Genomic DNA, 15,527 nt, shown 5'->3' with positions numbered 1-15,527 from the left:
AAAAGTGCGGCTTAGATTCGAGTAAATACGGTAGCTAAAATGGGGACCAGGGGGATTATGGGCACAACGGATATGTTGTAGGGAGAGTTCTCACCTGCACAGGTGAGAAAAGCTGTTGTTGGTGGGATGAATCCAGATGGTACAGGCTGTAAAGTAGTCATTAAAGAAAGTTACAGTTGGCCACGGTGACCAGGAATAAGCTAGTGCATTTGGTGTCGGTCAGGCATTGGCAGAGGTAGTGTCCAACAGGGGCAATGCTATGGATGTTGGGGTGTTAGTGTAGAGGGAGTTGGCATTGATAGTGGCAAGCAGGGTTTCGGGTGGTAAAGGATAAGGAATTGTGGGAGGGTCACTAAAGGAAATACAGGGTGGCGCACGAAATGTGTTACTATTTTGTTTTTGAAGATAAACTTTATTGTCAATAGAATCTGAAAGGAACATATACTACAATGAAGAGCCGCCCATGGAGATTTGTTCTAACTCAGCACATGCTCAATATGTCCACTATTTTGTTTCCTAACTTCCTTCAAATGAACACTGAAGTTAGTGATTACCCTACGACACATGTCTTCTGTAATTTCAGTGCAAGCTTGAAGAATACCTTTTCTGAGCTCCATTAAATCACGTGGACGTTTCGGTAATTTTTTTTCCTTTAGGTACCCCCAAAGAAAAAAGTCACATGGATTGAGGTCTGGACTATTGGGGGGGGCCAATTTTGTCCATAATTGAAGTGACCTGGAAACCTGAGTGAAATGATCCGCATGTCGAAATGCTTGTGTAAAAACTCCAACACAGTGTGTGCCGTATGTGGCCTTGCTCCATCTTGCATGAACCACTGCGTGTTGAAGGGCAAGGCAGTAGCAAGAAGCTGTGAAATTTAATGGAGCTCAGAGGGCTTATTCTTCAAACTTGCAGTGAAATTACAGAAGACATGTGCCGTAGGGTGCTCACTAACTTCAGTGTTCGTTTGAAGGAAGTTAGGAAATGAAATGGTGGACATATTGAGCATTTGCTGAGTTATAACAAATCTCCATTGATGGCTCTTCATTGTAGTATATGTTCCTTTCAGATTGTATTGACAATAAAGTATATATACAAAAACAAAATGGTAACACATTTCGTGCGCCACCCTGTAGTTGGTTTCTTTTATTTAGGAGGGTAGGTTGTGGGTAATAGGCTGAAGATTTTGGTACACAAGGGCAAAGACAGTGTCTGTGGGGGCACAGTAACCAGCCACAATTGGATGCCTTGGTTGGTAGGGTTTTTGTACTTTAGGAAGCATATACAAGGTAGGAGTGTAAGGAGTGTTGGTAGTGAGGAAGGAGACAGACTCAGGGCAGAGGTTCTGGGTGCACGTAATCCTGCTGGATTTCTGGAGGGGGTCACTGTACCTTGGCTTGTAGATGGGTGTACCTGACAGCTGGCAGAGCCCCTCAGTCAGGTAATTCCTGAGGTTTATAAACGTGGTGGTAAATCTCTGTCGGCAGGTATAACAATTAAAACAATCAATTATTGATGAAATTATTTAATTGGATGAATAAAAATCTACTCACCAAGCGGCGGCAGAACACACACATAAAAGTCCTTTGTGATTGGCAAGCTTTCAGTGCCAGTGGCTCCTTCGGACGCCATGAGTTGGATAACAATGCAGGAACCAAACGTGGGATTGGGGAAACTTTTGTGTTGGCGCAGATGGAAGGTGCAAGGATCAATAGTGGAGGATAAAAAACACATCAAATTACATAAAATTTTGTGGGAGTGCAGGTCGATAGGAGGATATGTGTGAAGGATGGTGGTAGCAGGTATAATTGGATTAGGTGAAGTCAGTAAAGTGTGTGCTTGAATAAGGCAAGGGGGGGAGGGGGGGAGGGGCAGTTAGAAACGGTGTGCAACAAAGTACTTATGGCACAGGAAGGTACAGGAAAACACATTAAAAAACATGATTGTGAAGGGAGGTAATGTGATAAATTTAAGAACCAGGATTTATTACATTGGTGGTGAAAAATTTGGGACATGAGATGAAGAATGTGGAACATGAGACTCTCCACCTACAATCTGTGTGGGCATGTAGCCCTAAAAAGAGAGGAAAGTAAAAAAGGAAAAGAACAATTAGTAATGTAATGTAATAGAGAATAGGAACAGAGGGAAACAGCATTGAGTTATGGAATGGAATGGAAGTGAAGCCATTATGCAAATTCAAACAAAGGAACATCCAGATGGGAATAACAATAATATGGGAAAGATAACATTGGTACTCACCACGTAGAGAAGGCACTGAGTTTCAGATGGGTATAATGAAAAAGTTTTTAGAAATATTTCAGCTTTCGGACAAAGTCCTTCTTCAGAAATAGAAAATTCACACATACTCACTCAAGAACAAGTGTCAAGGGGCTGAGGAGAAGGATAACATGGTGGGGGTGGGAGAAGATGCTAGTGCTGCCTGTGGGAGTGTGCAGGGGTGTGGTGGGGACAAGTTAGGGCTGCTAGGTGCTGTGTGTGGAGGCTCTACTTTGTGGGGAAAGCGGGGGAGGGGAAAGGAGAGGAGGGGAAAGGACTATGTAGATTCAGTGGTAGTATATAAAGCATTTGTGCAGTGGAAAGGGAATAGGAAATGAAGTAGGGAGGTAAAAAACAGAGATTAGTGAAGGTTGAGACCATGAGGATTACAGGAACAAAAGACATCTTGTAGGAAATAGGACCATAGAATAGGATGGCTGATGAACAGGTTAGCATAAGATGGTTTTATGGGTGTGTCCATTTCTGTACAGCAGATTTGTTTGTAGGTGATGCCTTGTGAGGATATAGTTGGTCATGGTGACAAGGAAAAAGATATTACGTTTTGTGTGACATGGCTGTGTCATTTCCATAGTTTGGCAGTGGCCATTCAAGTGGACAGACAGCTTGTTGGATATCATACCCATTAATAGTGCAACACAGTGGTTACAGCTAACTTGGTAGGCCATGTGGTTGCTGTCACAGGTGGCCCTGTCTTTGATGGTGTAGGAGATGCCAGTGACAGAAATGGAGTAGGTGGTAGTGGGAGGATGTATGGGACAGGTCTTGAATATATGTCTATTGCAGGGATGTGAGCCTGGAGGCAATGAGTTGGGGGCAGAGGTGGAGTAGGGTTGGACTAGGATTTGCATAGGATGTGTAGGCAATGTAGTACCACAGTGTGAGGGATGCAGAGGATATTTATCATTTCAGGGCCCAGTGAAAGGTAGTCAAAACCCTGGCAGAGAATGTGATACATGTCCTTCAGTTCTGGGTGGTACTGAGTCATGAAAGGAGTGCTCATTCGTGGCTGGACAGTGGTTATGTGGGGGATGATAGATGACTAGTGAGACAATGCTTGGAAGCCTATTACTTGAGAAAGATGGGAGGGTAGGTAATTTTTGGCCTGTGGAGGTCTCGGTGAGACTCTAGACATATTTGTAGAGGGACTGCTTGTAACTATAGATGTGTCAATCATGGGTAGCTATGTTGTATGGAAGGGGACTTTTTGACATGGAATGGGTGACAGTATGAAGGTGGAGGTATTGTTGGTCATTGGTAGTTTTGATGTGTATTGAGATACTGATGTAGCTGCCCATGAGGTGAAGATTGATGTAAAGTAAAATGGCTTGTTGTGCTGAGGAGGACTAGGTGAAGCAAGTGGGGAAGAAAGTGTTGGTGTACTGGAGAAATAAGTAAGGCTGTCATCACCCTCAGTCCATTATGAACATGTCCTCAATGAATCTGAACCAGGCGAGAGGTTTGGGAAATCGGGAAGGATTCCTCTAGATGGTCAATGAATAGGTTCATATAGGATGGCGCCATAGGAGTGCCCATTTCTGTAACACAGATTTGTTTGTAGGTGATGCCTTCAGAAGGAAAGTTGGTCCTGGGACTAGGAAGAAGGTAGTAGGTTTTGAGTCCGTGAGACATTGGGAAAGGTACTGTTCAATAGCAGCAAGGCCATGGTCGTTGGGAACATTAGTGTGGAGTGAGGTGGCATCAACAGCAACAAATAGGACACTGTGTGATATGGAACAGGAACTGTGGAGTCAGTGAACAAAATTATTGGTGTCTTTTTTGTAGGAGTTTATGTAGTGGGTAATAGGCTGAAAGACTTGGTCCAAAAGGGCAGAGAGATTCTCTCTCTGGGGGCACAGTAACCAAGCAGCAGGTGACAGGACAACATAGCAGTCACCTCAGTACTGAAGCACACAACAATGAAAATGATAAAAGGGAAGCTGCTTGTGAGAAGGTGTCATTATTGTAAATTGTTGACAAATAATTGACAGAAAATTTCAGTGTGTATCAATTTTATCCTGGCAGAAGGCTAAATGAGTTACTTTCTGTAAAGATTTTTGCCTTGCTCAATTTATATTCTAAAGTCTCTTCTTCTGTGACCTTTTCCTGGACTGATTAAACAAATAAAGTTATGAAAGAAAAACAGTCCAACACTGAAGCATTTAAGGTTGCTCAACATCTGATCTTGGCAAAAAATGTGTGTTTTCTGTTGGTAGTATCATTGAAGAGAATCTGTAGCATCAGTCATTACAGTGGTATTTGATCAGCAGAATCACCAATTTATTATGTAAGCATTCGTATCAGAATGATTTGCAGTTTGTGTGAATACAATACCATTTAACCATTGAATAAACAACTTAGCACTTATTGTTGCTGTTGGTTATTAATGGATTTGATTCTGGAAAATGAAATGGGCATTTGATATTGCAGTTGGTGAAAAACATGATATCTGTAATTTGACTCAGAGACAAAGTGGTTCAGTATCTAGAGCTTCATATTTTGTTGTGCTTTGTTGACTCATGTTAAAGAATTTCTGATTCATGTTGTTGATAATGTTGCTAGTTGAGGCTTCCAGATGTGCCATACTGTGGTATGAAACCAGACCCATTATTTCGTGTAGAATTCTCCAACCTCGTCGGCTGCCTGCCCAGACTGACTGTGCCAGTTAGCATATTCTCCAGTTATTCATATGGGGTTTTGATTTAATAGGGTTATCATTTAGTATCCTTAAGCTAGTTAGCTGGTTGACTATTGTGTTTCCTCCTGAAATATTGTTAAATGATTTTTTTGTTATCCCCCCCCCCCCCCCCCCATTAAACGTGGTCTTAGTCATAAATTATTGGAAAATATTTTGTTGTAACATACAAGTTTTTAAGCTTGTTTATTAAATAAATATATGTATATTATGTGCTGCATTTTGCATTATTTGGAGTGAGACATGAATATTACCAACAGGTTTGTTGTCTTTGCCCTGCTGATACCATTTGTGCACCGTGAAGGAGGTCTTGGCCAGCAAGCTCGTGATGCCCTGTTGCTGTGCATGGCGTTGTCAGCAACTGATGATAGTGTTGCCTCATACATCTCGACTCGTTCAAATGTGTGTCCGGTAAGCAGAAAAAAAATAATAACAAATTTACAGTTTCTGGTATAGTTGGAAAATAGACTTTTGTACCATGCCTAGCATTTTATGTGAAAGAGAAAGAGAGAGAGAGAGAGAGAGAGAGAGAGAGAGAGAGAGAGAGAGAAGGGAGGAAGTAAGGAAAAAATAGTGGTACTGGATTAGAAATCCTTTAAAAGTAATTGATGGAACCAGCATGAGATTAATCATATGATGCATTTAATTCTAATCAGTTGTACTGTTAAATGTTGATTTTGAACCCTATTTTTTTTCCTTTCTTTCAGGCAATAACCTGAAAATTACAGTAGCTCCAGTGTTATTAGGTTTTTACTGTTTCAATGTTTGGACTTGTTTAATGCAGTAAAAAACAAAAAGGTTTGAAACAGCCTGTTAACAGTTGCGTGGAAAATAAATTTTTCTTAGTTTCAGTGATTCACATATGGAATTTGTGTGGCATGTTGATGCTACAGAGAAAAAAAGGAGACAGAAATTCAAAAGAAACCACACAGTGAGAATAATAAAAAAATAAAGATACTAAAAGGATCTTGTTAATTTGGGGAACGTATTGTAGAAGAAACAAGACATGTTATTTAATGTTTTATTGAAATCTGATGTATATAATATGTGGAAAGCTACTAAATGAAAGAATGACTCTACTTCATGCCAGAGCTTTTCCCTAACAGGTAATAAACTTCACATATCCAGGCTCCATTGAGGCCCTATTGACAGACAGCTGTGGAGAAGCCAAAAGTCCCCTGTTGGCTGGCATCAGAGAGTAAAGCCAGAAATGATCCTGGCATTGACAGGCCCATCACAGGTGGATTCCTGCTGGTGAGGTGGCAGCTGCAGGGGGCACAGATGCCAGAACGGGACCCATGAGGGTCTCCTACATTGGGGGGGGGGGGGGGGTGTCAGGAGCTGGCTGAAGTAGAGAAGATTGTGCTCAGTGCATAATGGCATGGATCTATAAGAACTCAGAATATGTGTGAGTGCGTCTTGAAAACCTTGGACAAGGCCTTCAGTCTGTCCATTCGACTGAGGGTGGAACAGAGGTGCCCTGACGTAGAGGATATCATGATTCAAGCAAAAATATTGAAAAGCCTGGGAAATGCGAGGGGTTTACTAGTTATTGGGAGCTCCAACGTTAGGCATATTTGGAGCTGCTTAGGCAGATAGCGTTCAGGGCTGGAAAGAAAGCAATGTGCACTCAATATGTCTGCTGGGGGGCCTCATCCAAGATATGGAGGCGGCCTTGCCTAGGGCTATCAGTGTGCAGATTGCAGTCGTCTGCAAGTTGGGGCTCATGTTGACACCAAAGACACCTGTTGCATGGTCTCTGAGGCAATCCTCAGTTTGTGCAGGCGGCTCACAGAGGTGGTGAAGACTGCTGGCCTTGCACGCGGTGTGCAAGCAGAGCTTTTAATTTGCAGCATTATTTCCAGAGTTGATCAGGGTCCTTTGTTTTGGAGCAGAGTGAAAGATCTCAACCAAAGGCATTTTCAACTCTGTGACAGTCTTGGCTGCAGATTTATAGACCTGTGTTATCGTGTGGAGATTTGTAGGACTCCCTTTGACAGGTCAGGGGTGCACTACACAAAGGAAGTGGGTACTTGGGCAGCAGAGTAATTGCATAGTGCACATGACGGTTATTTAGGCGAGGCGGTTGTTTGAAGTGCTCTAATGAACACTCACCAGTGGCTTCACAGCAAGGGAAGTAAAACGTCGTTCAGAATAAAGACATTTCGACCACCATAATTTTACCAGAAAACTGTCGAAGTGTTTGTAATAAAGTATCTGAATATACTGCCCTCCAGGAAAGTTCTCGCGCTCAAATTATTCTGGGGAACGAGAGCTGGCTGAAACCTAAAGTGGAAAGCTCTGAGGTATATAGCGAGTCATGGAATGTATATTGGAAAAAAAGATTAGAGGTCGTAGCAGTGGGAGTGTTCATTACAGTTGACAAAAATGTTGTCTGTTGAGGTTGAAGTTGAGTGTGACAGTGAAGTCATCTGGTCGCATGTAACAGGTGTAGGTGAAACTAAGTTAATAGAGGGAGGTTTTTACTGGCCACCTGATTCCGCTCTCACAGTTCTAGAGTCATTCAAAGAAAGTCTATGGTCAAGAGCTCGTAAATAACCATATCATGCAATACTAGTTGGAAGCGACTTTAACCTACCGAGTATTGACTGCATGTCATGTGAAATACATTTAACACACTTCCCGAACATTGTCTTGAGCATTTACCGTATTTACTCGAATCCAAGCCGCACTCGAATCTAAGCCGCACCTGAAAAATGAGACTCGAAATAAAGGAAAAAAAAATCCCGAATCTAAGCCGCACCGGAAATTTGAGACTCGAAATTCAAGGGGAGAGTAAAGTTTTAGGCCGCACCTCCAAATTGAAACAAAGTTGGCCCATTGTAATATGAGACACAATTTAGGTCGAATGAATGACGATACAGCTACAGTAGTTTGGTTCGAGTCGTAAGCTTAGCAGTTAAGCTTTACCAGGTAGCCATTGCTATGCGTCAGGCGCTCCGTCCGTATTTATACGGGTACCCTTCCTTTTTCACGTGCTTCGTCTGGTTTGAATAGATTGCTTATTTTGCTTTGATCTGATAAGTGCTGTTTTCTTTGTTATAGGTGTTTGCGTCACTCTAAGCTGAAAATGCATTACTGTACTGTGTCACGCATTGTTTGTCGCATTCTGATAGTGCGTGTTTACGGCCTGTCGCCGCTCGCGGCATGGCTTGCTTTTGTGCACGCTACCGCCACTTACAATTTAAAAAAAAGAGAAAGTAATCGTCTCATTAGCGAAACAATGGCAGGAGACTGCTATTTGTTGTTACTTACACTGCTGCTTTCTTTGATAATGATCAAGAAGAACCAAATAATAGACTGCGTATGATAGAACATGTTCTGAACGAGAGTTAGGCGAAAATGTTTCTCCGTTTGAAAATCTTTGCGGCCGCTTCATTAGTACATCAAATTCTGCAAAGAAATTAGAGTCATCTTAGAATTAAAAATCTAGTCAGTTGCCGTGCTTCATTTCCGACTGTATCACTATTAGGCATAAGAATAATACGAATATAAACATGACACGATACGTATATTCTTCCGCGTTTGCTGTTGTCGCACTCTAGTTTTGTAGTTTATTAGGCAGGCAGGATTTAAATGAGATAGCAGCAAACACGAAAGAATACACGACAAAATGTTAATATTCGTATTATTCCTATGGTGAAGAGAATACAGCATGTGATTCACATTTCATCAGGTTCCTATTAGCAACCATCTCTTCTCACAGGTAGGAAAAAATTCAGAAAGTAGAGTTGGCCATATTGACAAACATCCCAAACAGTCTTGCATGTCGGATTTTCGCAGTACATTGAAATTTTGCTACATTCGAAGATGAACAATACGGAATTTGTATTTACTTCGTTGGATAATGTATGAAAATGCAGTGGTCGAAATTCGGGGCGGAGAAAAAAAAGCTCGTCTTCCACCTTTTTTTTTTGTAATTTATTTACTGACGCGGAGGTTTTGGCGCCAGTATTTATCTTTGTGACTACAAAGCATGCCTGTGTACCTTTACATATATTCGACGGCAGAAGTTAGTTGTGGCGGCACCTACCAACATTTTTCAGAACTTCCACTTTCTTTGCACTCGATTCTAAGCCGCAGGCGGCTTTTTGGATTACAAAAACCGGAAAAAAAGTGCGGCTTAGATTCGAGTAAATACGGTAGTTGGACAGCCCACATACAATGGAAACATCGTAGACCATGTAGCTACAAATAGGCCGGACATTATCGACAGTGTCAGTATAGAAATGGGGATTAGCAATCATGATGTCATTATAGCAACTATGAGTACAGAACTTAATAAATCAGTTGAGAAGGCTAGGAGAATGTTTCTGCTAGATACTGCAGATAAGCAATTATTAACATCTCACTTAGACAGTGAATTGGCATCACTTAGTTCCAGTAAGATGGATGTAGAGGAATCATGGGCACAGTTTAAGCAGATCGTAAATCGTAGTGTGGAGAGTTATGTGTCTAATAAGCGGGTAAAGGATGGAGAAGACCCACCATGGTTTAGTTATGAAATTCAGCGGATGCTGAGGTAGCAGAGGCTATTGCACACTAGGTTCAAAGGGTTATGCACAAGTGACAACAAGTGAAGTTTGGTAGAGATTCATGCGTCTGTGAAAAGATCTACGTGTGAAGCATACAACTACTACTGTCATGCCACAGCAAAAGATCTGGCAGAGAACCCGAGAAAATTATGGTTGTATGTAAAATCACTAAGCTGGTCTGAGGATTCCCCTTGAGTCCCTTGTTAACAAGTCTGGTGTGACATTTGAAGTTAGCAAAATGAAAGCTGAATTTTTAAATTTCATGTTCAAGAAATCATTCACACAGGAGAACCGTGCAAACCTACCGTCATTTGACCATCAACAGACATACAAATAAGCATACCTGGCACAGAGAAACAACTGAAACATTTGAAAACAAATAAATCACTAGGTCAGGATGGAATCCCAGTTCAGTTTTACAGAATACTCTATGACATTGGCCCTTTAACTAGGTTGCATTTATCCTGAATCTCTTGCCCAGCACAAAGTCCCAAGCAACTGGAAAAAAGTGCGGGTGACTCCAGTATATAAGAAAAGTAAAAGAACGGACCTGCAAAATTACAGACCATTATCCCTAACTTCCGTTTGCCGCAGAATCCTTCAACATATTCTCTGTTCGAATATAATAAACTTCCTTAAGACTAAGAAGCTTATGTCCACGAATCGGCATAGTTTTAGAAAGCGTCGCTCGTGCGAAACTCAGCTTACCCCTTTCTTACGTGATATACTGAGAACTATGGATGAAGGGCAACAGGCAGATTCCATATTTCTATATTACTAGAAAGCATTTGACATGGAACCCAATAGCAGGCTGAAGGTTTGAGCATGTGGAATAAGTTCACAGATATGCCAGTGGCTCAAAGACTGTTCAGATAATAGGACCCAGTATGTTGTCCTCAACGGCGAGTGTTCATCGGAGACAAGGGTCAGGAGTGCCCCCAGGAAAATATGATAGGACCACTGTTATTCTCTGAATACATAAATGATTTGGTGGACACGATGGGCAGCAATCTGCGGTTGTTTGCTGATGATGCCATGGTGTACAGTAAGGTGTCGAAGTTGAGTGAATGTAGGAAGATACAAAATGACTTAGACAAAATTTCCAGTTGATATGATAAATGGCAGCTAGCCCTAAATGTGGCAAATTGGAACTTAATGTGGATGAGTAGGAAGAACAAACCTGTAATGTTCAGATACAGTATTACTGGTGTGCTGCTTGACACAGTCAAGTAATTTAAATATCTGGGCGTAACATTGCAAAGCAATATGAGGTGGATCCAGCATGTGAAAATTGTGGTAGGGAAAGCAGATGGCTGACTTCAGTTTATTGGGAGAATTTTAGGAAAGAGTGATTCACATGTAAAAAAGACCGCATTTAAGATATTCTTGCAACCTATTTTTGAATACTGCTAGAATGTTTGGGATCTGTACCAGTTCGGATTGAAGGATGACATCAAAGCAATTCAGAGGGTGGGCTTCTAGATTTTTTACTGGTCTGTTCGAACAACATGTAAGTGTTATGGAGATGCTTTGGGAACTCAAATGGGAATCCTTGGAGGGAAGGCGACATTCTTTACGAGAAACACTATTGAGAAAATTTAGAGATCTAGCATCTGAAGCTGACTGCTGAACAATTCTACACCCGCCAACATATATTGCGTGTAAGGACCACAAAGATAAGATATGAGAAATTAGGGTCCATATGGAGGCGTACAGACAGTCGTTTTTCCCTTAACAGTCGTTTTTCCCTTACTCTCTTTGTGGGTGGAACAGGAGGGGGAATGACAAGTAGTGGTGCAGGGTACCCATCGCCATGCACTGTATGGTGGTTTGCAGAGTATCTGTGTAGATGTAGATGTGACTCTTCGTAAAATGGCAGCAGTAAATATGCTTCTGACAAATCCAGTTTCGATGAATACTGTCCCACTGCCAATCATGAGTTGACTGTCACTGCTGCAAAGGCCGAGCTTGCCTGTTGGTTTCTTACTAATCACAAATGGCGTAACTGATTGAGTGTACAATATGGGTTCCATGTCACCCAATCCAGTCAGCCTATCTAGCTCTTTTACTTGATCATAAAGTGCCAGGGGCACCAACCGGGCACAAAAAGAACAAGGTTGTACTATGGATTTGAGTGTGAATATGTGCCACATAATCTGTTGCCTTGCCTAGCGCAGGTAAAAAGAGGATGGAATATTCCTTGCACAGTTCATCCCATTCTTGACAGGACACGAGATCAGCCACTAAATACACCAAATTGGTGACCATGAATCCAAATGTTGTGCAAGTATCCAAGCCAAATAAATTTTCTGTAAAGGCACTGTCCATACAGGAATGTCAGTGATTGCACCACTGCCATGTATGTCGTCTCTGCCATAAACTGCCCAAAAACAGGAATTTGTCCTCGATGATAACGGACAAGACAGCTTGAAGTTGGAGACAGCGGAGGGGAATGGAGTCACAGTTAAATATTAGTTCGGAAGCATATACAATTGCAGTTGAAGGGGTGATCCCTTCATATGCACATTGGTGAACAGTTTGTTAGAAACAGTTGCAAAATTGTCACAAGTATGTCTGACCACATTAATGTCCATAGCCTGAGGTCTGAAATCACTGCTAGAGCCTACATCTATATCTACATCTGCACTCAGCAAACTACTGTGAAGTGCATGGCAGTTATTAGATGTTTCTTCCCATTCCATTCACATATGGAATGTAGGAAGAATGATTGTTTAAATGCCTCCGTGTGTGCTGTAATTAATCTATTCTTGTTCTCATGATCCCTGTGCGAGTGATTGGTAGGAGGTTGTAGTATATTCCTAGAGTCGTCATTTAAGGAGACCACACTGTGCTTCATGTAAAAAAAAAAAAAAAAAAAAAGAAAAAAAAAGAAAATTATCGATTTTCAGTTTTCATCATATTTCGATAGATTTAGGTTTTATTTAAGTACTCTGAAAAGGATTTTGCTGAAAAAAAATTTTTTTTGAGCATTTAGAGAGCATTTTCCTACCACATGTGTTTATATGCCATGCCCACTTTTCTGCATATATTTTAGATCTTTATATCCCCACATTGCATGTTAGGGATATTTTTTTTTTTTTTTTTTTTTTTCTCCCGAGTGTGTTGGCTACCCTTGGAATGTAATGGCTGGTATGCTTTCAAACACGTGGTTACTTTTGTTCAACGGTGATTGCGAGTAGTTGTTATATTTACGTTTGCAGTGCTTTTTTACATGTGTTTTGTTGTGTTTATTGAAGATGACAAAACATAAAGGCATTTTCAAGAAATGACAATTCAGAGGAAACAAGTTTAGACAGCTTTCTGTACAAGAGGTTATGTCGTCTGGCAATGATGTTTCTAATTGTAATTCTTCAACAAGTGCATCATCAAAGAAGCTCTCACCATTTCAAGAGGGTTACAATGAATTTACTGTAAGTGACAAGGGGTGCAGTAACATTATTATAAATTTGAGAATATTATCAGATGTAATTTCTAAATTTGTACAATGTAGACAGTGAATATTATCAGATGTAATTTGTAAATTTTTACAATGTAGACAGTGTGGTGAGTCACAGAGTGTGAAAATTTGTGAGAGTGCCAGGGGGAGAAAAGGCCTAGCAATTGCTTTGGATGTAATTTGCACTAAACGGTCAACTGTGATTTCATTTGTGAGTTCTTCAAAATCAGATGCAAGTGGCCCTTATGAAATCAATACAACATTAGTTTATGCCTTACGATCCATTGGCAAGGGCATGGCTGCAGGGAGAACATTTTGTTCAGTGATGAACTTATATCAGCCACCAAATAAATTTGAAAAACTGACTGCCATATTAGAGAAACCTGTATGTGAGGTCAGTGAGGAAAGCATGAAACTGGCTGCTAGCGAAGCAGTAGAAGAAAATGATGGATATTACAGTTGCACTTGATGGAAGTTGGTAGAAAAGAGGACATACTTCTCTGAATGGAGTAGTGACTGCCACGAGTGTAGACACCAGTTAAGTGTTAGATGTGGAGATAATGTCTAAATATTGCAAATGTTGTCAATGAACATAAAGAACACAACTGTGTGGCTAATTTTAGAGGAACAAGTGGTGGTATGGAAGTTCATGGAGTACAACAAATATTTCATTGCTCTGTAGAAACAAGAGGCATATCGTACACCAAATATTTGGGCGAGGGTGACAGTAAGGCATACAATAATGTGGTGAACTCTAAGCCATATGGAGATGCCATTATTAGCAAAATAGAATGTGTAGACCATGTTCAAAAACGTTTGGGAACAAGGCTGAGAAAACTAACTGTTGATATGAGAGGAAAAAAAACTATAAGATGGAAAATTGTTGACCGGACAGGGTTGGTTAACTAAAACTGAAATAGAAAACTTGCAGGTATACTATGGGCAGGCAATTAGGAGAAATAAAGAAAATCTGGAGGCAATGAAAAGAGATGTTTGGGCCATATTCTTCCATAAGTCCTCTACTGATGATAAGCCATGTCATGGATTGTGTCCATCAGGAGAAAATTTGTGGTGCAAATACAATAGGGCTCAGGCAACTGGAGAATATTATTCTCACCAGTATTCTCTTCCTGCTGCTGTTATTACAGCAATTAAATATATTTTCAGAGACTTGGCTCATCCTGACCTTCTAAGGAAATGTCTGCATGGGCAGACACAAACCCAAATGAATGTTTCAACAACATAATTTGGAACCGCCTTCCTAAAACTGTGTTTGTAGGCATTCATACAATGAAACTAGAAGTTCATGATGCTGTTATTACATTCAATTGTGGTAATATTGGAAAGTGTTGGGTACTGAAAAAGCTAGGAATTAATCCTGGTGAAAATATGATCACTGGGCTGCAACATTGTGATAAAATGAGGGTAGCCAATGCAGATAGGTCTGCATCTAATATGGCCAAGAAAGCAAGACAAACATCCAGGAAGTTGCAAAAGAAGCTGGAAGACCTGCTAGAGGCCAAAGAAGGACCATCATATGCAGCAGGACAGTTTTAATTAACTGTAAGTAACAAATTCCAAAAGTTTTTTTTCTTTAAAGTCAATTTCCTGCAAACAAAAATGTTTAGTACATATGCCCCATTATATCAGAAACTATCACATAAAAATGAACTCTGCATAACATAAAAAGCCACCTCTGGTTCTACATTCATTAATATTCCCCCATTAGGACGTACACAAAAAATATTTTCTGCAAAAAAAAAAAAAGACTTAATATTTTTTGTTAATAAATTTAAAAAAGTATTTCTTAAAAACTATAAAATGGATGAAGTAGGTTTTAGTATAGTTGACTAGTAGCATCACGTAACATACAGTAAAAATATTAAGGTCCTGCATCATAAAGTTTTTTCAGAAATGGGTCAAATACTTGCCTAAATTAACATGGGTTAGAGAGGCAGGGTGTGGTCCCCTTAAAGCCAGCTGAAACTTTGTAAGTAGACTTTCTCAGGATAGTTTACATTAATCTTCCAGATTCTGCCAGATCGATTTCTTCAGTATCTCAGTGGTACTCTCCCACAGGTCGAATAAACCTGTGACCCTTGATGCTTCCCTTCTTTAGAATTGCACATTGTTGCTCTGTGTCCTTTCTTTTGACAGTGACAGCAAGAAGCCCAAAACTGTGGGCAGGTTGGCTGGTTGTGGTGAAGAAAACAAGCAGGGTAGGAAGGCATGGGCTTGTAGAAGTTTGTCCACTGGCCGTGTTTGTACGAAGCACGTTGGCCAGGCGTCCTGTACTGCCACAACTTCCATGTCTGTAGGTGTGCTGGAAGGTGCGTGCCTAATGTCTAAGTTGACAATGACCATGCCAGTCTAGGAATCTGATGGCCTGTAGCCCAAGAAACTTCAAATGCTTGGGCAATCTTAAGTGCATCTTGTAAGGAGGGGTTCTTCAAACTACAGTATCAGTTGGCAGACCTCTCTATTGGGGATTGATCTAAAGCTAGCATCTTGAACCATTGTTTCA

At 40.8% G+C, this 15,527-nt stretch overlaps 1 protein-coding gene across 3 annotated transcripts in view; it reads left to right on the top strand.

Annotated features, from left to right (window-relative positions):
* LOC126095246 (FHIP family protein AGAP011705) overlaps window positions 1–15,527 on the top strand; it is a 223,759-nt gene that overhangs the window by 53,605 nt on the left and 154,627 nt on the right. For all 3 annotated transcript variants that reach the window (XM_049909998.1, XM_049909999.1, XM_049909997.1), the window contains exon 5: window positions 5,251–5,401. In XM_049909998.1, coding sequence (XP_049765955.1) covers window positions 5,251–5,401 — 151 coding nt within the window. The remainder of the gene's footprint in view (window positions 1–5,250; window positions 5,402–15,527) is intronic.

This window comes from Schistocerca cancellata, chromosome 8 (assembly GCF_023864275.1).
Source record: "Schistocerca cancellata isolate TAMUIC-IGC-003103 chromosome 8, iqSchCanc2.1, whole genome shotgun sequence".
Classification (NCBI taxonomy): domain Eukaryota; kingdom Metazoa; phylum Arthropoda; class Insecta; order Orthoptera; family Acrididae; genus Schistocerca; species Schistocerca cancellata.
This window is presented reverse-complemented; position numbering and strand designations above follow the sequence as displayed.